General features: G+C 36.5%; 1 protein-coding gene across 2 annotated transcripts in view; it reads right to left on the reverse strand.

Moving 5' to 3' along the window:
* Nucleotides 1-13,268: 13,268 nt before the first annotated feature.
* The window catches only part of APP (amyloid beta precursor protein), a 171,291-nt gene continuing 162,352 nt past the window's right edge, over nucleotides 13,269-22,207 (reverse strand). For both annotated transcript variants that reach the window (XM_020995844.2, XM_020995845.2), the window contains 2 exons: nucleotides 21,370-21,516; nucleotides 13,269-14,257 (listed from right to left, as the gene is read on the reverse strand). In XM_020995844.2, coding sequence (XP_020851503.1) covers nucleotides 14,156-14,257; nucleotides 21,370-21,516 — 249 coding nt within the window. In that variant the 3' untranslated portion in view covers nucleotides 13,269-14,155. The remainder of the gene's footprint in view (nucleotides 14,258-21,369; nucleotides 21,517-22,207) is intronic.

The following is a 22,207-nucleotide window of genomic DNA, read 5'->3' on the forward strand; positions in this document are numbered from 1 at the left end:
CCATTATTTCTTTTGAATTTTTTTTTCTAATTTCAAATGGTTTCGCTTTAGTTCTACAGATATCAGTGTTTCTACACTGGTTAATTGAAGAAAGTGCTCCTGAACCAGAATAAATGTTAACTATAATGCCTCATTGCAACAAGTAGTCATTCCTTCATAAAGAAGAAACTTATTCCTTGGAGTGAGAACAATAAAATTTCCCCTACCAACTACTTTGGCTGTATCCCACAAATTTTGGCATGTTGTCTCATTGATTTCATTATCTTTAATGAAATTAAAAATTATTGATTGCTTCTATGATTTGTTCTTTGACCACTCATTTTTTTACAATTAGATTGTTTAATTTCCAATTAATTTTTAATCTATGCTTCCAAGAACCTTTATTGAATGCTATTTTTATTGCATTATGGTCCAAAAAGGGTACTTCTAATATTTCTGCTTTTCTGCATTTGATTGTGAGGAATTTTTTTACCCTAATAAATTGCCAGTTTTTGTAAATATGCCATGTACAGCTGAGAAAAGAGTATAATTGGGGCAGCTAGATGGTGCAGTGGATAGAGCACCAGCCCTGAAGTCAGGAGGACCTGAGTTCAAATCCGGCCTCAGACCAAACACTTCACACTTACTAGCTGTGTGACCCTGGGCAAGTCACTTAACCCCAATTGCCCCCCCCCAAAAGAGTATAATCCTTTCTATTCCCATCCAAATTTCTCCAAAGTTCTGTCATACATAGCTTTTCTAAAATTCTATTGATCTCCTTAATGTTTTTTCTTATCTATCTTATAGTTAGGTTTATCTATTTCTGAGAGCAGTCATGTATTAGTATAGTTTTACTATTTCCTCTAGTAATTTATTTAACTTTTCCTTAAAGAATTTGGATGCTATGTCATTTGCATACTATGTCATGTGCGTATATGTATAGTACTGATATTTGTACCTTTTAGCAAAATGTGGCTTCCTTAATTATCTCTCTAATTAGGTCTTTTTTTGCTTTTGTTTTGTTTGAGATCATGATTGCTACTCTTGCCTTTTCATACTTCAGCCAAAGTATAATAGATTCTGCTCCAGTCCCCCCTCCCCACACCCCCCCTTTTTTTTTTAACTCTGTGTGTGTGTTTCTGTTTCAAGAGTTTCTTGAACATATTGTTGCATTTTGGTTTCTAATCCATTCTGCTATCTGCTTCCATTTTATGGGTGAGTTCATCTTTTTCACATTTACAGTTACGATTACTGTGTATTTCTCTCCATCCCATTTTCTTTTTTTTATCCTTCTCAGTGTCTTTTTTAACCCTGTCCCTGCTCAAAAGTCTGTTCTGCTTTTGGCCACTGCTTCCCATATTGTGCCTCCCTCTTATCACACCCCACCCTCTTATTCCCTTCCCCTCCTACTTCCTTGTTGGATAAAATGGACTTCTACACCCAAATGAGTGTGTATATATATATTCTTCCCTGCTTGAACCAGTTCAGATAAGAGTGAGATTCAAATGTTGCCTGCTCCCCCACCCCCACCATTTCTCCTTCCACTGTGAAAACTCTTCCTTGTTTACCTTATTTATGTGAGATTATGTTCCCTATTCTTTTTCTCCCTTCTCCTAGTGTATCCCTTTTTCTCACCCCATAATTTTATTTTTTGGAAATCATAGTCAACTCACACCTATGCTCTTGCCTATGTATATACCTTCTAACCGTTCTAATAATGATAAAGTTTATAGGAGTTACATAAATCCTTCCTATGTAGGAATGCAAACAGTTTAATCTTAGTGAATCCCTTCTGATTTCTCTTTCATGTTTAATTCTTTATGATTCTCTTGAGTCTTATATGTGAAAATCAAAATTTCTATTTAGCTCTGGTCTTTTCATCAGGAACGTCTTTTATTTCATCCAATATTCATTTTTTCTCCTGTAGGATAATACTCAGTTTTGCTGAATAGGTGATTCTTCATTGTAATCCTTTGTCTTCTGCAATATCACATTCCAAGCCCTCTGATTCTTTAATGTAGAAACTGCTAAATCTTGTGTAATCCTGACTGTAGCTCCATGATGTTTGAATTGTTTCCTTTTGGCTACTTGCAATATTTTCTCCTTGATCTGGGAGCTTTGGAATTTAGTTGTAATATTCCTGGGAGTTTTCTCTTTCTGGAGGTGATCAGTTGATTCTTTCCACTTCTTTTTTCACCCTCTGATTCTAGGATTTTAGGGTAGTTTTCTTTGAAAATTTCTTGAAATATAACATTTAGGCTCTTTTCTTGATCATGGCTTTTAGGTAGTCCAATAATTCTTAAATGATCTCTCCCTTCATATAAATGGGAAAAGGACCCACACATACAAAAATATTCATAGCAGCTCTTTTTTGTGGTGTCAAAGAATTGGAAATTGAGAGGATGCCCATCAACTGAGGAATGGCTGAGAAAGTTGTGGTATGTGAATGTAATGGAATACTATTGTGCTATAAGAAATGATGAACAGGCTGACTTCAGAAAAACCTGGAAAGACTTGTATGGTCTGATGCTGAGTGAAGTGAGCAGAACCAAGAGAACATTGTACACAATAACAGCCACATTGTGCAATGACTAATATTGATAAACTTAACCCTTCCCAGCAATACAAGGATCTAAGACACCTCTAGAGGCCTCGGGATGGAAAATGCTATCCACATCCAAAGAAAGAACTATGAAAGTTGAATTGCTATTTTTTTCTCGTCTGTTGAGTTTTGTTTCTTCTTTCTGATGGTTCCTTCTATTGGTTTTAATTTTTACTTACAATACTACTAATGTGAAAATATGTTTAATAGGAATGTAAATGTATAGTCTATATCAGATTGTGCACCGTCTTGGGGAGGGGGGGTGGTGAGGAAAGGGGAGAAAAATTTTAAATTCAAAAGCATATGGAAGTGATTATTGATAAATCAAAATAAATTAATAACATTTTAAAATGATCTCTCCTTTATCTGTTTTTGAGATCAATTGTTTTTCCAATGATATATTTCACATCTTCTTCTATTTTTTATTCTTTTGAATTTATTGTTTCTTGATGTGTCATAGAGTCTTCAGTTTCTACTTGCCCAATTCTAATTTTTAAGGGGTTCTTTTCTTCAGTGAATTTTGTACTTCTTTTTCCATTTGGTCAATTCTGCTTTTTAAGGAGTTCTTCTCTTTAGTGGATTTTTGTGCTTCTTTTAACTAATTTGGGTTTTTTTGGTGTTATTTTCTTCAGTATATTTTGTGTGTGTGAGTATGTCTCCTAAAGACTGATGACTCTCTTTTCATGATTTTCTTTCATCACTGTCATTTCTTTTCTCAATTTTTCTTGTAACTCTCTGATTTTAAAAATCCTTTTTGAGCTCTTCCAGGAATACTTTTTGGGTCTGTTGACCAACACACATTTTTCCTTTGAGGGTTTGCATGTAGCTGTGTTTCACATAGTGTCTTCTTCTGAGTTTGTGTCTTGATCTTCCCTGTTACCATAGTAACTTTCTATTATTATCAGGATCTTTTTGTTGTTTGCTAATTTTTCTAGCCTATTTCTTGACTGATAACTTTATATTAAATTTGGGATCTGCTCCTAGGGTGGAGGGGTCACTGTCCTCAGCATCAGGGTTTTTCTTCCTGCTGTTTTCAGTCTTAGCTCTGGGGGGAGGGGTCTATAGGTTTTCAGTTTTTCCAAGGTGGTATGATCTAGTGTTGTCACTGCTCTCTTGGACTGTGGTCTGTAAGTGACCACAAGCACTCTTCTCCATCCTTGACTCTGTACTCAGGGCCCTCTGCAAGCCCTAGTGAGCTAGTGCTCCTCTTAGCTCTGGGACTGTGACCCCAAAATGCATATGGACAATGATACAGGGTCCTGTAGCCAGACCTAGTCCTTCTCACCAGTTGTGCAACACCCTTACAATCTGTGGGTTGAGTGTCCCCCAGACTGCTGCTGAAGCTGATGATCTACCTCCAACACCTGCTCCTGGTACCCTGCCACAGCATGTCGGGCTGTAGGTCCAACCACCACCCAGCTGAGACGACCTTTCCTACTGACTTCCTACATTGTTCTGGGCTAGAAAATGTTTCACCCTATACTTTTATTAGCTTTGTCACTCCAGAATTTGAAATGAGGAGTTATTTTAAAGTTGTTTAGAGGGGAATTTGGGAAAGCGCAGGTGAGTCCCTGCCTTTACTCTGTCATCTTGACTTCTCCCCTTTTTATTCTGTTTTCAATGCACTCAGTGATCCAGATACACTGGCATACTGTCCATTCCTCCAGCAAGATATATCATCTTGTTTCCATGCTTGTGCACTGGCTGTTGCCATAGATGCTTACCTTACTCACTTCCACCTATCAGCGTCCCTAGCTTCCTTCAGGACTCAAATGTCATCTTCTGCAGGAGTACTTTTCTTCTGCTTGAGCATTCCTTTTGTTATCTCCCACCTACTTAGCATGTATATTGTATGCACTTATTTATTTATATATTGTTTTCCACATTGGAGTGCAAGTTCCTTGATGGCAGGGACTGCTTTTGCATTTCTTAATGTCTCCAGTGCCTGTGATAAAGCACCCGGCCTGGCGTCAGGAAGACCTGAATTCAAAACCAGCCTCAGACACTTACTGGCCGTGTGACCCCTGACAAGTCACATAATCTCCGTCTCCTTCTCTTTCCTCATCTGTAGCACCTGTCTCCAAGGGTTGTTGTGAAGAGCAGATGCAATCACAATTGTAAAGTGCTTAACATAGTATTTGGCACATACTAAGTACTACATACATATTAGCTATTATTATTATTGACTGAATGGATGAACTGTGCTTATATTACCAAATTATTTTTTTAAAAAAGCCAAAGTGACCCCAGGATATCATGCCAAGAATTCAAGATGCCTTGAAATACTAGATCCCCTAAGCAACCACATGTGCTTGAACTGTAATGTGTTGGCTGTTTGATTTAGGAATCCCCAAAAGGGAGTGCCACTTATCTACATTAAGAAGAGAGCAAGCCAGAAACTGTTTCTCCTTTTTAACCGATCAACATTCTTTCCTACCCGTACTACTCTCACTGGATGAGGGAGGACCAGGTAACTATGCAGGGTTTGCTACATCATACCAAAGTACCAAGTCCTTTCATCACCATGGCCAGAAGTCGCCAAGGTGAAGTCTCAACATTCCATTAGGTATGTTCTAACCAGAGGAGATGAAGTGGGGGAAGGGGTGCTAAATACTTTATTACACGTATATGGTTTTATCAGAGTTGGGCATTTTTTCAAGGGCTGGTAGTTTGGAATCACTATCCAGTGCCATCAAAACTTTTTAAATCAGCAGGCTTGTTTCTCATGAAAAAAAGACAAAGTTCCCAATTCTCCTATGACATCTTTTAGCAAGGAGTGCAAGAAAAATCCTAGAGGTTTTCACTTCTTTCTTCTGTTTCTTTATTTACATTGTCACAAGGCTATCCTATAGCAAGATATATCGGCAAGCAGGAATCTTGCCACTTTGGAGGAAGGGAGAGAAAAGCTAACTTCTGAGCATTTGGTTAAAATTCTTAAGGATGATTGATTTTGCTCTTAAGACTGGAAAATAATTTGTTCTCTTTAAGGTGGAGAAAAACTTTGTTTTCTTTTTTCTCCTGTGTCTCTGTCTCTTCTTTCTCCCCCCAAACATCCTGCTTCGTTGTTTTCAGAGATTTTGAAAATATAAGAGTCTTATCACATTAAAATGAGTAAACATCAATGGGCTATGTGTGGAGTTCAGGCTAAAACACAACATCAGTTGTGTAAGTGATTAACTTTCAGAATTTTGGAAGCCTTGGAATCACTTCTGGAAAAGATGCAAGGACTGATGGGCATGATGGACCTGCCAACTTTTCCTTTCCTTTTTTTCCAAGAAAATGAAACATTTATATTTCATATGCAATATGTTATCTAATGAAGACAGTGTTCCATTCAAGGTAAGAGCAGCTAGAAGCATTAGTATTTCAGGATTGCTCCTATTTATTCCCTTGTTTCATTTTTTTTACCCAAATAAATCCATATTTATTTTTGAAAGATTTTTGTGTAGACAACTATAGAACATTTCCTGATACACCAATATGGGTTCCAAGATTGAATTTGTTGATAGTATAGTTAAGATGCTTGAGAAAGGAAGTTTTTTTTTTTAATTCCTAAGTCTGGGGTGGTGGTGATTTCATGACCCCATGGACCACAGCACACCAGGTCATTCTATCCATTCTGTCTCTCAAAATCTGTCCAAGTTCATGTTTGTTGACACTATCTATCCATCTCATCCTCTGCCATCCCATTTTCTTTTTGCCTTCAACCTTTTCCAGCATCAGAGTCTTTTCCAATGTCTTCTCATTATATGGCCAAGGTATTTAAGATTCAGCTTCAGTATTTGCCCTTGCAGTGAATAGTCTGAATTAATTTCTTTAAGTATTGACTGATTTGATCTCCTTGCTGTCCATGGGACTATCACAATTCTGTGGTGCTCTTGTCAGGTCTGTAGTGCTCAGCTTTCCCTAAAGTCCAACCTCACATCCTTACATTGCTACTGGAAAAACCATAGCTTTGACTATATTGACCTTTATTGGCAAGGTGATATTTCTGCCTTTTAGTATGCTGTCCAGATTTGCCATAGCTTTGCCTTTAAGGATCAAGCATCTTTTAATTTCATGGCTGCAGTCACCATCTGAAGTGATTTTTGAACCCAAGAATATAAAATCTGACACTGCTTCCATTTTTTCCTCCCTTCATTTGCCAGGAAATGATAGAATCAGTTGCCAAAATGTTAGTTTTTTGATGTTAAGCTTCATGCCAGCTTTTACACTCTCCTTCACTTTCATAGAGTCTTCTTAATTCTTCACTTTCTGCCATCAGAGTGGTGTCATCTACTGGCTTTTGATTCATCCAGCCTGGAATTTCACATGATGTACTCTGCATATAAGCTCAATAAATAAGGTAACAATAAACAGCCTTGTCATACTCCTTTTCCAATCTTAAACCAATCAGTTGTTCCATGTTCAGTTCTAACTGTTGCATCTTGGCCTGCATACACATTCCTCCAGAGACAAGTAGGATGATCTGGTACTCCCATCTCCTTGAGGACTTTTGCCACATTTTGTTGTGATCCACACAAAGGCTTTAGTGTAGTCAGTGAAGCAGAGGTAGGTGTTTTTCTGGAACTCTCTTGCTTTCTCCATAATCCAGTGAATGTTGGCAATTTGGTCTCTGGTTCTCTACCTCTTCAAAAACTAGCCTGTGTTTCTGGTAATTCTTGGTTTACATATTGCTGAAGCCTAGCATGCAGAATCTTAAACATAACCTTGGTGGCATGTGAAATAAGTGTAATTGTTTGGTAATTTGAATGTTCTTTGGCATTGTCTTTCTTTAGGATTAAGACATAAACAGATCTTTTCCAATCACTGTTGAGTTTTCCAAATTTGCTGGCATATTGAGTGCAGCACTTTAACAGCATCATCTTTTGGGATTATTTTAGGATCTTTTAGGATTTTAAATAGCTCAGCTGGAATTCTGTCACCTCCACTGGCTTTATTATTAGCAATGCATTTTGAGGCACATTTGACTTCATTCTCCAGATTGTCTGGCTGTAGTTAGTAACTACACCATAGTGGTTATCAGAAATGTTATGATCTTTCTTGTATGGTTCTTCCATGTATTCTTGCCACTTTTTAATTCCTTCTACTTCTGTTATGTCTCTTGCATTTTTATCTGTCATGCCCATTCTTATGTGAAACATTCCCTTGATTTCTATTTTTCTTAGATCTTTCTTTCCCATCCCATTTCCCATTCCATTATTTTCTTCCATTTCTTTGCATTGCACGTTTAAGAAAACCTTATCTCTCCTTGCTATTCTCTTGAATTCTGCATATCTTTCCCTTTCTCCTTTCCCTTTTGTTTTCCTTTTTTCCTCAGCTTTTTGTAAAGCCTCATCAGAAAGTCATTTTACTTTTTTTGTTCATCTTTTCTTTGGAATGTTGTTTTGCTGCTGCCTCCAGCACAACATCGCAAACCTCTGTCCATAGTTCTTCAGGCACTCTATCTACCAGATCTAATTTCTTAAATCTATTCACTACTTCCACTTCATATTCATAAGGTATGTTATTTAGGTCATACCTATATGGTCTAATGGTTTTTCCTACTTTCTTCAATTTCTCCGAATTTGCAATAAGAAGCTCATGACTGCAATAGCATTGTTGTCGTTGAGTTGTTTCAGTAGTGTCCAGCTCTCCATGACTCCGTTTGGGGGCTTCTTGGAAAAGATACTAGAATAGTTTGCCATTTCCTTTTCTGGCTCATTTTGCAGATGAGGAAACTGAAGCAAACAGAGGTAAGGGACTTACCCAGGGTCACACAGCTAGTATTTGAGGCCAGATTTGAAGTCAGGTCTTTCTGACTCCAGGCTCAGAGCTTTATCCACCATACCATCTTACCATCACACAATTGACTGAAAGACGTAGCAATCCTAGCTTCTACTTTGATTATGATTTGTTGAATATTAAAAAAAAATGAGTGTGGAAGAAAAGTCAAAGAGCCAGCCTCCCAAGCCAGGGAACCCCAGGTTCAAGACTTCCGCTGTTGCCAGTTAAAGGAGCATGCTCTTCCTTTGGCCCATGTTTCTATTCTGTCCCTCGTTCTGGAGCCTGGAGTTTTGCCAAGATCCTTGTTAATCTAAGCCACCTGGATTTGACTTATAAATAACTACACAGCTGAAGGCTATGTGGTTGAGTTATATGGTTCATCTATCTCTGCTGTTTAAAAACTTGCAAGATTATTGATAATGTCAAGACCATAAGATTGGTTCTAACTTTCATCTCAGAGCCCCCATTTGGATAAAATCATAGTGTTGGGTGGAGGGAAGCAGATTTATTTTTTTCCACTGCAGTTCCTCTTAAAATAATTAAAAGACCTGGACCACATAGATTCACATAAAAAAGAAAAACTAAAATTAAAAACCACGTAACAAAAAAGAAAAAAGATGGTGTGAACAGTGCCTGTCTGAGCAGGTTCCTTTCTTTCCTCTGTCTTTCCCCTGCCTTTCCTGCCACTGCATTGCTGTTGGTATGCTCACTCCTGCCATAGTTTTAGTTCAAAACTCCTAGCTCACTAAAAATGTACCCCTGGCTCAGAGTCTGTGATGGTCTCATTTCCTCCTAGGGAAGTAGGAAAATGGTATCTGTATGGAACAACAATTCGCAGAATTCACAAAGGTTTTAGGACCTCTTATTTAGGGTGGAGAAAAGTGCAAACTGCCTTGTTTAGACACAAAGAAGTCCACCAGACCCACAGGCTTCATTCTCAGTGTGCATTTCTCCTTGGCAAAGAGTGGTACTGGGGTGGTTCCTGAGGTAAGAATGGTACTTGGGGTTACAACTTTAAAGCTCCAGGTTTGAAACTCTAAGCCCAAATGTGTTGTACTGCTTATAATCCACTCCTGATGTTTTCTTCTTCTTCTTCTTCTTTTTTTTGCCAAGAAGCTTTTAAAATGCAATTTATCCACTACCCACAAAATAAATTGCCGTAAACAGAAAAATAAGTAGTTAAAGGCATATCATTGGAATGGTTTTATTAAGAAAGAATGGGAGCATAGTTTCATACTAGATTAAGCAGAATTGATCTAAACCCCAAGAGTTCTATTTCTTATGGTCACTTTTTAGATGTATATATTCCAATAGTTCCTGTTTTTCTTTTAAAATTAAATTTCCTAGTTAGTTTCCCTTTCCTTCTAATGGTGGTAGAGGGGAGAACTCTAGTTATGTCCCCATCTCCCACAAACCACCCTAGAAAATCAGGTGTTGCCAAGGTAAGAATCCATCAGGGATACCTACACTAAACACTGTACTCCTGTTGAATTCTTCCAACACTCTGGCAATGGCTCAACGACATCCTCTTGCAGTCATGAAATCTAAAGAGAACTCAGAAAACAGCAGTATCTTCCAGAAAAGTCCCCCCCCAGGGACCTGAACGAAGCTGCTTGCTCTAAACTGGCCTGCCATTGACTTTCTGGGTTCTGAATTGGCTTACCATTCCCACCTCCCCCCCCAAATTCCCCAAGGCACAGCTGAATTAATTTCATTTCATCTAAGGTTTTCACTGCATCCAAATGAAGGACTTTTCTTCACCTAGTTTAAATGGATGTTTGATTGATTTATCAGGCGTTGTTATCTGATATAGTTATATCCACATCTATTTTTTCCATTCACAATTTTTCTTGTTCTATAATATTGACCATATATGTACAAAAGCTTTTTAGTTTTATTATTGTAATTGTCTATTTTACCTTTTAGGATTTTCTCTGTCTCATTTGGCTAAAAATTTTCGTGCAAAGCATTTCCATCCTCTTCTAATTTTTTAAAGTGACCTGACCTTTTATATTTAAGTCCAGCATATATTTCGAGCTTAGTACGAGATGTGATTTAAGATGTCAAATCTCAAATTAATTTCTGGGAAACTGCTTTCCAGTTTTACCAGCAATTCTTGTCAAAAAACAGATCTTGCCCCCTCAGTAATTTATATTCTTTGGATTATTCAACATTGGCCTACTGTTTTCAGTTGCTTCTATTTCTCATCATAGTCTCTTCCACATATTTAAAACAAACAAAAGACTAGAACCCAATTATTTTAGACTTTATATTTTACATATATTAAAAAGCTATATATATATATAGCTATGTTTTGAGATGTTACCCCCTATATTGATGCTTTTCCTCATTATTTCCCTTGAGATTGTTGTTCTAATTGAATTCTGTCACTGTTCAGTTTTATTTTAGCTCTAATCTCCTTGGTAATTTGACTAGTATGGCATTCAATCTATAAATTAATTTAGGTAAAATAATTTTTATTATATTGACACAAACTAACAACAATCACTGAATCTCCATTCTTTGTTTTTCTATTACAAAGTCCACTTTAAAGAGTATCTTCTTTGCATATGTATGTAAACTGTTTTATTTCTCGGTAGGTTAACTCGAAGACATTTGGTGCTTTTGTGATTGGGGAATTTCATCATTTCTTCCTTTTTTTTTTAAAAGTTACTGTATGGTTTTCTAAAATTATTCTGTAACCTTACTGAAGTTATTAATCATCCCAATTAGTTTCTTTGCTGATTCTCTGGGTTTTCTAAGTATGCTATCATGTTGTCTACAATTTGGATGATTTTGGCCCTTCTTTGCCCATGTTTATAATTTGGTTTTATTTTTATCTTTTTATAGGTAGCATTTCTAGAACTGTCAAATAATAGTAGGCAGGGATCATCCTTGCTTTACTCCATTTATACTTGAAAAGCTTGTTATATATCCATTGCTGATAATTCTAGCTCTTGGTTTTAGTTAAATTCTTTTGATTAAAGAATGGCCCTCTCATGCCTATGCTTCTTATGCTTTTAACATAAATTAGTACTATATTTGGCTAAAGGCTATCTTCTGAATCTAGTGAAATAACCACATTTGTTTCTGTTGAAAAAAGTCATTGTAACATATCTACTTTCAAATTTCTGCTTCAATAATTCAGAAGTATAATTGGCCCATGTTTGAATTTCCTCTCAATTCACCAGCAAGGAGTTATTACTTCATCCTAGTACTGGCCATTCTTGTTCTATGATTTACCCATTGAAAGTTATTTACAGTAAGCAAGCATGAATTGGGGCACGAGAAAAATCTCTCAGGAGTAGACTTCCTAGGACCATAGACAAGTAATTTCCATTCTCCAGCCCAGTCTCATCTTCTGGAAGGCATCTGCTCTCTTATTTTAAGAATTCTTCTTATAGTTGAGGGCAAAGTTTTAAACTCACTACAAACTTTGGTCTAAGTTATACCTTTCATTGAGTATAAAACTATTTTTCCAACATTGCTGAAATTGGGATCTGAGCACTGCTGCTTTTTTCCCTCTTACATCTGCAGCTGAACCTAGTAAAAGCAGAATCAGTGAGGAAAGCCAGTTTTATAATAAATAAGGTTTCTCTCTTTGGACTTGTTTTAGTATCATACAGTAACATCTTTCACACAAGTACGATGACACTTCTCCAAGAACGTATCTGTTTATATTAACGGGGCATGCATTGAAACTAGCTCAAACTGACTTGGGAGTACAGATTGTCAAATTTTTGGTGTGAGCATTTGTATCTCAGAAATAGGCAAATCAGGCCTTGATTTATTGTTTTTTTATTATCCAGACTTAACTGACAGAGAAAATGTTAATGCAGATAAATCTAAAAAATGTATTATTAAGTAAGCATTTAGAAGCAGCTGGCAGTACAGTAGATAGAGTACTAAGCTGACAGGCAGGAAGACCTGAGCTCAAATCTGGCCTCAGATACTTACGAGCTGTGTCACCCTGGGCAAGTCATTTAACTTCCGTCTGCCTCAGTTTCCTCATCTGTAAAATGGGGATAACAAGAACACCCACCTTGCAGAGTTTTTGTGAGAATCAAATGAAATAATTATAAAAAGCTTTTAGCACAGTGCCCAACACATATTAGGCGCTCTATAAATGCTTATTCCCTTCCCCCCCTCCCCATTTAATAGCACACCACTGATTTTGCACCACTATTTTATTTTAAACTGAAGGCAAATTTTAAAGGGGTATGTGACAAAGAATTTCTGGCTCAGGCTTCTTGCTATCTGTGATAGGAGAAAGACTATTATGGGAAAGAAACTCTGGCTCAGACTTCATGCCACCATTATGATAAGAGGATATTGCATCACTCTCTATTTTGATCTTCCAGACACTGTTCTAGGAAGCTAGGAGGTCACACTGCGTGCAAAATCAAGGTTGTTGGAAATCAAGTCAGTTTTGACAGACTGACAGGAGTTTTTATCTTTCCCTTCCTGTTAGTTGTTTTAGACATGTATACCCTCATCTTTCTCTCCTGCTTTCTGTAAAATTCCATTTTTCTATATTGCTTATTTCTTCACATTCTATATAAGGTTACTAAAACTGATAGTCTGGGCCCCCTGACCGATTGGTAAGTTTTCAGTGTAGCCTGTGCTCTAAGCAAAAAAAAAACAAAACAAAAACCAAAAAAACAACTATAGTTAAAACTATCTCAGCATCATTGATTCAGTTACTGGCAGCAGTAACTAATTAATGGAAATTTTGATAATTTTTCTCTAAAGTGTTTGTATTTGTCCAATCAGGCCTTTTCTATATATATTTTATCTTATTTTTTGGAATAATGAATAAAACGAGACTGGTCAACTAGGAAACTCACTGCCTTTCAAACTTAAGAAGTTCATTTTTAATAATAACTGCTTTACATATTTCAAATAAAACTCTTGCCCAGTGTTATTTTACTCAATTTATTTATGTAACACTGTGTATAAAGCAATTGATTCATAAGCAATGATTCTGTACAATCATCTTGCAGAAATTTTTGGATAATTCCTGGTAATTTGAGAACAGCAGGCTATTTCCCCTCAGATTCCTAACCCCCAATAAGAAAGTGCTCAAAATCAACAGAGATTTATCTTTTTTTTTTCTTTTAAGAGCAAATGAACTATGGGGGCAAGGTGTAGGAAAGGAGAAGAGCTTCAACTTTTAATGTCTAAAATGTGCACATAAAACAGGCACAAAGAAACATATATGTATTCTCATGAGTTCTATATCACTAATATAGCAGAGGCAATAATCTGTACAACAAAATGCAACTACAGAAGAGAAAAAGACTAACTCATTTGGAATACTTTAAAAAAAAGTATAGTTTTGCTTTTAAATGCATAGTGATAAGGAAAAAAAACCCCAGCAAATAAAAGCAGCTAAAGTTCCACATAAATAAAAAAGCATCCCCCCCTTGAATCTTAAAGCATATTTCATTTAGGACTTAATATTTCATCACAAAGCACAAGAATAATATGCAACTGGCTACAGAGATACATAATAAATAATCAGGTAGAGAATCTACTCATGCATTAGTTAAGTACAGCTAAAATCTTTATATCACACAAAACCATTCATTAATAATGTAGTTAAAGGCTGCAATGTAAATAAAGAGAATGTTACTGATTTGCATTAATTCATATTCAGGCATCTAATTATGTTACAGCACAGCTGTCAGAAGAGTATAATGAGGAAATAATAAAACCGGGAGTTTTTTTTTTCCTTTCCACAATATTCTATAAATGAACACTGATGGGCAGAAAAGCAATCATGTTGCTGTCCAACATAATATTGGTCTAGTTCTGCATCTGTTCAAAGAACTTGTAAGTTGGATTTTCGTAGCCATTTTGCTGCATCTTGGAAAGGTGGCGCTCCTCTGGGGTAACTGCAGCATCAATCTGAAAAGGCATACAAGTGAGACTTAGGTAACTAATTTGATCCATTCCTGCAACTAACATGTATGTGTAATGCAAAGGAAAAAGAACTTAGTAATGCTTTTCACGTGCACACAGAATAGCATATCTATAATACGGTATTCACTATCACCTAACACGGTCATTTCTGTTAGTTTTCACACCTTCTTGGGGTGACAGATTGAATCCCCCCTTGGTTGACTGGTGACCTCTGGAGTAGGTTGACTGGCTCTATTCTATGGCCACCAGGTGGTGCTCAATACCATGACTGCTTGTCCACCTAAAACAGAATCTGTTACTAGACCAATAGTTGTAATTGTACCTATTGGGAATGTCTTCTTTTTCCAAACTGCTCATCTAAGTTCATAAGAAGTGCCAAAGATCATTCTCTTTAAATACTGGCACCTCCTGCACGTTTCTTACTAATAAACTACTAGTTGTGATAAAACATTCTGATTAGATTGAATCCAAGGGTTCTCTGAGAAATTTCACCACATCTTCACTAAAGGGCTGACTGATGGGGAGAACCAAGATTGTATGGGAAAATACTCAATCTTATGGTCAGTTCTTCTTACTATATTTATTTTAATCTATCTCAGAGAAGTTTAGTCAATATTATTCAAGTGAAGCCAAAAGACCTTTTGGTTGGGAATGATTGTATACTCAGTTCAAAGATGCTACTGTTAAAGGCTTTCTACCTCACAAGTTCCCTGGAGAGAGCTCCAGAGTCACACTATTATTTCTTGCTCTTCCAGAGCTCAGTGTCCTTCTTCAATCATTACAGTACAATGGTGCTGTATCAAATTAAAGATACAAAGCAGAATTTCAGGGCTAATGTGATTGTTTAGATTTAACACGCTGTAATATTTAGTCTCTTGTAACTCGTACTTTTTGTTTTTTTAAAGACAGGAGTTCAATAAATAGAATATTCACTCTCAGAGCTTCTAAATCTTTTTTACTTCTTTCCTAAAGATAACTGAAGACGAACAGAAACAATAGGTTATGGTTTGCCTCTAAAATTTATGACGTTTACCAAATTCCATTTTTTTTAAGGCAACTGGGGTTAAGTGACTTGCCCAGGGTCACACGGCTAGTTAAGTGTCAAGTGTTTGGTCTGAGGCCAGATTTGAAGTCAGGTCCTCCTGTCTTCAGGGCCGGTGCTCTATCCACTATGCCACCTAGCTGCCCCTACTAAATTCTTTAAATGAAATAGGCACCCTTACATAAAAAACAGCACCTGTTCTTTAAGAAAATGTACATTTAATTGTTTTAGTAACTGCATTTTTTATCATGCATATGGTAGAAGGTCTCCTTAAATATGAACTCTCATAAATAGGTATTTTATTGATTCAGCATGTGGTGAAGTGGAGAGGGTGCTGGATTTAGAGTCAGAAGAACTGGGTTTGCATCCTGGCTTTGCTCCTTTACCTGTGTGACATTGTGCAAGTTACTTAACCTTTCTGGGCCGCTGTTTCCTGAACTGTAAGATGAGAGGGTTGGACCTGAGGACCTTGAAGGTCCTTCTAACTCTGCATCTATGATCCTATGATTTCCTTTTCTGTTACAGAGGAGAAGGGAATTAGTCCCTTGATTTTTACTTAGGTCATAAAATCTACAGGTCTTTAAAGATAATTAACTTAATTATTCATTTTATTTTATCTTATTAAAGTTTTATTAATGCCTTTTCTTTTTAAACCATCATAATTTCTTTATATACAACTGCCTCCCAATTGAACCTTGCCATATAACAAAGAAAAGTAATTAAGCAAAATTATTTGTTACCGCATGTGCAACATTTTACATCTATAGTCATTTACCTATTTATAGAGAGGAAATATGTTTCATAATATGTATTCCTGGATCAAGATAGGTCACTGTAGTTAATCAGAACTTTTTAGTGTTGTTTTCACTTATGCTATTATAGTTCTTGGTATCCTAATTCCATTTATTCTACATACATTCTAACATTTTCCTGTGCTTTTCTGAATTCCTTATAGTTGTAACTGTATTTCATATTCCCACAATTTATTTATCAATTTCTGCTACTGACAGGTTCTTATTTTAGTTTAATTTTTTTAACTACCACAAGTGTTGCCCTGAATATTTTGGTATATATTTCTTTCTTACTTTTGATATTCACGGTAAAGTCAATTCCCTCACTAAACAAAAGGTAAGTTAACTTAAAATGGGTTAAGTGACTTGCTTTAGTTCAAGTAAAGAGTTAGAATTGGAATCAAGGACTTCTCACTCCAAATCCAGGAAGCTCTTTCCACCATACCCTATTTACTCATCGTTCAAAGAAAAGTTTATGGAACCTGTCCCCAAGTCCATAATTTCCTGTGGTGAAAATAAAATAGGACAAAAACCAAACGAAAGTACACCCATTAAAACATGGCTGGTATGGGATGAGGCTAGGTCTGTCTCATACTCTGAATAGAATGGAGCTGAAAAACATTGAAGAAAAACTCATGCATACTTACAAATACCTCTCTATTTTTCTTAACTTCGTATGAGGACTAGTTATCCCATAGGCTTAGCCCAAAGGTTGGCACATTACATGTATACTTTTAGAAATTGGCAACTGTGAGGAAGGATGGTGTTACAGATACCACAGGCTAATTTCAGATGGAGTTGGAGCACATGTAACCTGTACTGCTCCCTAGCCTTTCTAGTCATATAGTTTTAGTCAAAAGCATTTCCCCTATTGTTGTTGTTCAGTTATTTCTGACTCTGTGGTCCTATCTGGGGTTTTCTTGGCAAAGATACTGGAGTGATTTGCCATTTCCTTTTCCAGCTCATTTTACAGATCAGAAAACTAAGGCAAACAGAGTTAATACTTGCTCATGGCTAGTAAGTGTCCAAGGCCAGATTTGAACTCAGGAAGGTGAGTCTTTCTAACTCCAGGCCCAGCACTCTACCCACTGTGCCTCTTAGCTGCCCATTTCCCCCATTAATTGTTCAAATTATTAAGTATATATCTGATGAGTGGGCAGCACATAGTCTTGAAATTCTCCCTGTTATATCTTCTTGTTAAAGCTGACCAAGGTTCCCTGACTCATTTCCTCAGAGTAAAATGGTCCACTTCATAACAACTCAATTTGTCTTATGGGGCAATAGTACAGTCTGCTCTAAATATCAGTTTGCATAAGGGAACGATTTAGTCACAAATCTTTTCCCATCTTCTCCACTTACTTTTGATCTGGTTTGAAGGCAACAAATGAGGTCACCTTGCTTTAACTGGCATTTGTGTCATTACCAACAACTTCATAGTTAAAAACTGCATCATCAAAGATTTGGAGATTTAATACAAAGTCACATTACGGAATCTAATCTGTCTTTCGGGAAGAGATCATCTGAACAAGCTATTTTAACATGCTGCGAAACACTTTATTAGTGCTACATCACAGATGGAGAACTGTTTTGATTTTTTATTATTTTCTTGCTAGGGTGATACAGAACATACCTATTTTCAAAATTCAGAAAGGAAGAATAATGATGTCTTACTGACAGAATATTTTATTTTTATCTCTTCTGGAAAGCACATGAATGTTAATAGTTACGAATAATGACCTACGTTCATCAAGAGTAGGGGAACATCCGGGAATTTCACAGATCATCTTTTCAGTCTCTGAAGTCAACTCTAGTATAAAGTGATATCCTCAAGAGGATGATGTTTAATTTAGGTACTTCTATCTTAAGCCAACCTCATGTGGCCTTCAGTCTTATTTTCCCTAGGTTCCTTATTCCTATTTCCCATTGTTATATTGCTACCAGTCCTAGGGAAGGGCAGGCTTCTCTCCTGAAATCATAAATCACCTGGTGGAAGTGACCATTTTAGAATATATTGTCCATTCAGTTGTTTTAACTGTTGTTCAACAATTTTAATTCAGACTGTGTTCCATCTGGAAATACCTTTCTGTATGTTACTATTATATTGTCTTGTGCTCAGTTGGAATAGTAGGAGTGGTGGTGGGAGAGTGGAAAGGGAATCATGCTGAGGCCAGCCGTGATGCCACCTTCCTTCAAGGCCCCATCAGAACAAACCTATAACTCTTCAGTATTCCAGAAGAGCAGAGATGGTGTGCTTTAGAAGAACCAAGCTAGATTCCTTTGCACCTAACACAACTGAAGGGAAAGATAGTTGCTTTTCGCTTAAGTCCTATCGCCTTACTTCCCTCTGTCCCTCCCCTTCCCCCCAACAAAAAAAGAGCAGAAAAAAAAAGGGCAGCTCTGTAATTTACTGAGATGTATAACAGACTAGACAGCAGCTAGTAAAGACAACACTGGGCCTGAAGTCAGGAAGGCTAGAGCTCACAGCTGGCCTTAGATACTAGCTGTACGATCTCAGGCAAGTCACTTAACCCTGTTTGCCTCAGTGTCCTCATCTGTAAAATGAGAAGGAAATGGCAAACTGTTCCAGGATCTTTGCCAAGAAAACCCAAAATGAGGTCATGAAGACTCAGACACAACTGAACAAACTAGATCTGTACATGTGAAACATTTCAAATTAGAAAATTCCCTGTTTATTTCCTGAACTGGAAAACAAGAACAAAGAAGGCTGTTCATTACTGCCCAGTCATGCACTGATTTACTGTTCTAATTATACTGTCATTCCTATGAAGTTATCAGCTAAGAACAAAAAAGGAATGAATAGAACTAGGAAGCAGTTCTTATGCAAGAAGCAGATAGAGGGCATAAATCTGAAAGGATAATGGGTTCAAAAACCACAGCATAAGAAAAGTGGGGTCTTTCCAATTTTAGTCACAATCAATTCTTGATTATTACTTAATAATTACTGATTTATAATTGCTTAATAATTTAGAGACTATCCAAGTTTCATGCTTCTGTCTACCTTCTACTTGTTTGTTTCATTTCTCATTAGCATAATCACATCTGGGTGACAGATTGGGATATTCTCTAGTAAACAATTTGGTTGAGATGATTTTAAATGTTGAATAAAATGACATCTGAGGATTATCCATGGGATTAATTGTCCACAATTTTTTCTGTTGAAGCGTCAGTGGCATCACATCTCCCAGATGGCTACGAGAAGTTTAACTGGCTGGCAACAGGAGGCTAGAAGCCAGGACCAGATTAAGATTCTAGTCCCAGTTCTGTTTTTGCCTTGCTATGTGACATCAGGGCCTCAGTTTCCTTATTTTTGTTTGTTTGTTTTGCTTTGTTTTGGCAATTGAGGTTAAATGACTTGCCCTGAGTCACACTGTTAGTGAGTTCAGTTTCCTTATTTGTAAAATGAAATGTTGGATGGGAAAATGTGAGGTTTTTCCAGATCTTAGAATTTTACTAATGAGCTGGGAAATAGAAATGGTGTGCCAATTGATCTTTTGCAAACCATTTAAAATGCACTAGGAGGACTATCGATTTGAAGGAATCCTTAGAATCCATCTTATGGTACCCTTTTCATGATTTCACTAATTATCTCCTAAATTATTGATTTAGCGAAACTGATTTTTTATCTAAAATAGCAACACACACACACACACACACACACACACACACACACACACACACACACACACACCCACCCTGGCCTCTCAAAGTATTTTCATCATCTTTGTGTTTACACAGAAAGTATTAGCATTTATTTTTTCATAACTTGTTATGGTAATGGGCTGGTAATTAGGACAAAAATTCTTAAGATCTTTAATTACACTGCAGCAGTATTTACTGCTTACTTAAAATGCAAGGTTCATTAAGATCACTGGAGAGTAAAAAGTAGAAGGATAAAAATAATATTCAGTTTCTAAATAAGATCCCCAATAACATTTTTTCATGTTATTCTTCTATGCAGAGCTGTTTGCATATGGTACTTTCAGTGAAACGCTGGGAAGTCACCTTTGATTTTAAAATTTTCAATGAAAACTGCCATTATTATCACTTGTCTGGTTTGACATAAAAGCCAATAAATCAAATCAAATTTATGAGTATACTTCTTAGAAAAGAGATAAAATAGTGGATGAGGTTGTAATAACATTAAAAATATGAGGAAAATTGATTCTGGTGATGGCAACACCTTTCTCTCTTTGTTCATATCAAAGACTTCTGTTCAGCATTTTCCTTTTTATTATCAACAGCCATCAGCTCAGGTCCTCATGGTTTTTTGCCTACATTATGGTAACAACTTTCTATTCTTCATGGCCCGGCTTCCTACTATTCTCTTCTGCCATCTAACCTCCACACAGCTGCCAATGTAACTTTCCTAAGGCACAGGTCTCATCACTTAATTGCCCTATTCAAAAATCATCAGGAGCTTATTATTTCTAGGATAAAGACATACTCCACAGCATGGTGTTTAAGGTCCTTGAGAATCTGGCTCTGGGTGGAAGTACACAGGCTGTCCCCTATGCACACTCTCATATCTGTCTCATAATCCTCTTCTTTCAAAGCTACGCTCAGATCCTATGTTCTCAATGAAGCCTTTTTTTGACTCTCTCAGTTTTTACGGGGTACCTTTCAAAACATACTGGATTTATTTTCTTGTGTACATGCTGCAATTCCTCAGTAGAATATAAGCTTCTTTAGGGACAGAGGCTGTTTTATTTTTATCTTGATATCTTCAGAGACTAGTATAAAACACAGGATGTGCTCAGTAAATGCTTGATGAATTACATTTTGCTTATTTGAAGGCTTCTGCATAACTTTATTTTTGAGCCAAGATTTATCTGGGTGGAATCTGATTAGAGTCTGTAAAGGGAACGAGGTATTATAGATCTAAGCTGGAAGAGACCTCGGAGGATCCTGAATCCCATGTTTTCATTTTTCAAGTGAGGAAACTGAGGGACATCATTGTGGGTCTGCATTTGGTATGCTATTTTATACTTAATAGGTGCTTGATAAATATTTGTTGAATAAAAGAAAGCCAAATACAGTTGCTTAAGTATCTTTTATTAACAAATGCAAAATTTTGTTAATAAAATGCTAAAATAACCATTTATTAATAAATGTCGAACTAACTTGAATCGAGATTTTGGTGACTTTTGCATCGAGGTGGTTTTTAGGCTATGTGTAATTTCACAATTCCCACAGCACCCATTCCTTAATGACCATTTGACAAATACACAACTGATTTTACCTACCTCTACTACACCGTGGTGGATAGATGTATACTGTTTCTTCCTCAGCATCACCAAGGTGAAGACAATAACTGTTGCAATGACAATGCCACCCACCATGAGTCCAATGATTGCACCTTTGTTTGAACTCATATCTTCAGCAAAGAATACCTTGAAAGCAAGCAAAAAAATTTATTATTGCTGAAGACATTTTTACATATGTAACTAGAAAGTTTATGTCACGGTTGTCTGTCTAAGTGAAATGTTCATTTCTTTTACATTTCTTGGTTACTTTAATATCTAATTATTATTGAAGGAGTTTTTTTTCCCCCAAGAGTGATGATTATAGTCTACAGAACTACCCCAAATTTGCTTATTCCTCAGGTATTTTTGAAAATCTGTTTTGGTATTTACAGCAGCACTTTTTGTAGCAGCAAAAAACTGGAAATAAAGTAGATGAAAATTGACTGGGGAATGGCTAAACAAATTGTGGCACAGAATGTAATAAAATATTACTGTGTTGTAAGAAACGATGAATGCCAAAAAGTGTGGAGAGACTTATGTGAACTAATGCAAAGTGAAGTAGCAGAGCAAAGTAAACAATATACACAACTACAACAATGTAAAAGAAAAGAACAACCACAAGATGATAAAAAAATCAATGTTGCAAAGTTAAAAAGAACAAGCTTGGATCCAAAGAAGAGTTATGACAAGACATTTCCCCCTACTCTTTCATAAAAAGGAAGGGTCTATGAGTATGGTACATTGCATGTATTGTCAGAATTTTTGGTATTTTGGTCAGTTTTGTAAATCTTTTTCTTCCTTTTTCTTTAAAAAAGAAAAAAAATTATAAAGGATGGCT

Source organism: Phascolarctos cinereus, unplaced genomic scaffold, assembly GCF_003287225.1.
Source record: "Phascolarctos cinereus isolate Bilbo 61053 unplaced genomic scaffold, phaCin_HiC Scaffold_726;HRSCAF=1367, whole genome shotgun sequence".
Lineage (NCBI taxonomy): Eukaryota > Metazoa > Chordata > Mammalia > Diprotodontia > Phascolarctidae > Phascolarctos > Phascolarctos cinereus.